General features: G+C 73.9%; 1 protein-coding gene across 1 annotated transcript; it reads left to right on the forward strand.

The window, feature by feature from the left end:
• Positions 1-322: 322 nt before the first annotated feature.
• On the forward strand, positions 323-1,411 carry RRS1 (regulator of ribosome synthesis 1). Its single transcript, XM_075706320.1, has one exon. It carries the CDS (start codon positions 323-325, stop codon positions 1,409-1,411), a length of 1,089 nt encoding a protein of 362 aa, XP_075562435.1.
• Positions 1,412-1,809: the final 398 nt, after the last annotated feature.

A 1,809-nucleotide genomic window follows, 5' to 3' on the forward strand; every position in this document is an offset into this window, starting at 1 on the left:
CAGCCGCCGGGAGAAGGTCCAGGGCGGCTCTGCGGGCAGCACCGGCCCTCCCTCGGTCCCTCAGGCGGGGGCTGCAGCTCCCAGCGCCCCCCGTGGCCTCCGGGCCCACCCGGGCCGGCGCCGGCGGGACTACAGCTCCCAGCAGGCAGCGCGCCGAGAGGGGCGGGGCCTCCCGGGCGCTGCTCTTCCGGGCGCAGAGCGGCGCTTCCGGCGCGCTGAACCGGACGGGCTTTGCCGCACTTCCGGGAGCGGCCGGTGGCCGCGGGCTCCCCACGTGTGGCTGGCGAGGCCCGGCCCGGCCCGGCCGGTCCCGTCCGCCGCCATGGCGGCCCTGCGGGTGGAGGAGGTGCTGGCGGCCGCCGAGGAGCAGGAGGCGGAGAAGCGGCGGAGCATCACGGTGGAGAAGGAGCTGGAGCTGGAGTTCGACCTGGGCAACCTGCTGGCGCTGGACCGCAACCCGCCGCCGGCGGCGGGGCTGCGCGGAGCCGGCCCGCGGCGGGAGGCGCTGCTGCGGGCGCTGGCCCGCGACAACACGCAGCTGCTGGTGGCCCGGTTCTGGGAGCTGCCGGCCGAGCGGGCCGGCGGGGCGGGGGGGCCGCTGGTGGCGCGGCTGCCCGAGCCGGCCTTCCGCCTGCCGCGGGAGAAGCCGCCGCCGCGGCCGCGGCCGCCGACGCGCTGGGAGCAGTTCGCGCGGCTGAAGGGCATCCGCCGGCGCAAGCGGACCTCGCTGGTGTGGGACGAGCAGGCCAAGGAGTGGCGGCGGCGCTGGGGCTACCGGCGGGCGGGCGGCGACCCGGCCCGCGCCTGGTTGGCGGAGGTGCCGGAGGGCGCCGACCCGGAGGAGGACCAGTTCGCCAGGCTGCGGCGGGAGAAGCGGGAGCGGGTGGCGCGCAACGAGCTCAACCGCCTGCGCAACCTGGCCCGCGCCCACCGGGCCGGGGCCGCCGCCGTCCCCGCCGCGCCCCTCCACCCCACCGGCCACCAGAGCCGGGAGGAGCTGGGCCGCGTCGCCCGCGTCGCCCGCGTCTCCACTGCCTCGCTCGGCCGCTTCCAGCCCCGGCTGCCCAAGGAGTCGGCGGAGCCGCCTTCCCGCAGCGGCGGCAGAAAGCGCCGCTTCGAGCCGCTGCTGGGCAACCTGGCCGCCGAGCGCAGCCGGCAGCTGGAGCTGCTGCGGGACATGAGCAGCAAGAAGCCGGTCCTGGACATCACCCGTGCCGTCAACAAGCAGCTGCGGCAGGAGGAAGCCGAGGCGGCCGCTGCCAAGGGCAAGAAGCAGTCGCAGCGGGGGAAGCGCGGCCGCCGGCAGCAGCGGGCTGGCCGCAACAGCAAGAAGAGCGGAGGCCGGCGGCAGCAGCAGCAGCGGCCCGCTGGTGGCACCGCTGCTGGTGGTGGCAGGAGGAAGAAGGCGTGAGGGACGGAGGGACTGTGTACAGCACGGGGCTGGGGATGCCCGCCGAGGTGTGGGAAGGGACTGTCACTGCCAGCCTCCTGCCCGGTGCTCCATTCCCACACCTATTTGCCAATAAATACGCTCCGGCCTTTCTAAAATGTCCTGCGTTTGGCTTTTTAGCTGGTGGTCAGGGAGGGCTGGTGGTGTGTCAAGGGGGTCGGGAGCCCCAGTTCCCCCCCAGTTAGCAGGGACAGCCAGGTAACGTTGCTTCATGGCTGGCCATAGCTGTGGCATTTCCAGGCAGGACTGAAGCTAAGCAAAGCTGTCCCTTGCTCAGGTAACTGGGTCTGGGGTGGACCGCAGCTGTCGCCTGTGTTTTGATCGAGCAACAGCCCGCTCAGACACACGTACAGTCAGAG

This window comes from Pelecanus crispus, chromosome 2 (genome assembly GCF_030463565.1).
Source record: "Pelecanus crispus isolate bPelCri1 chromosome 2, bPelCri1.pri, whole genome shotgun sequence".
Classification (NCBI taxonomy): domain Eukaryota; kingdom Metazoa; phylum Chordata; class Aves; order Pelecaniformes; family Pelecanidae; genus Pelecanus; species Pelecanus crispus.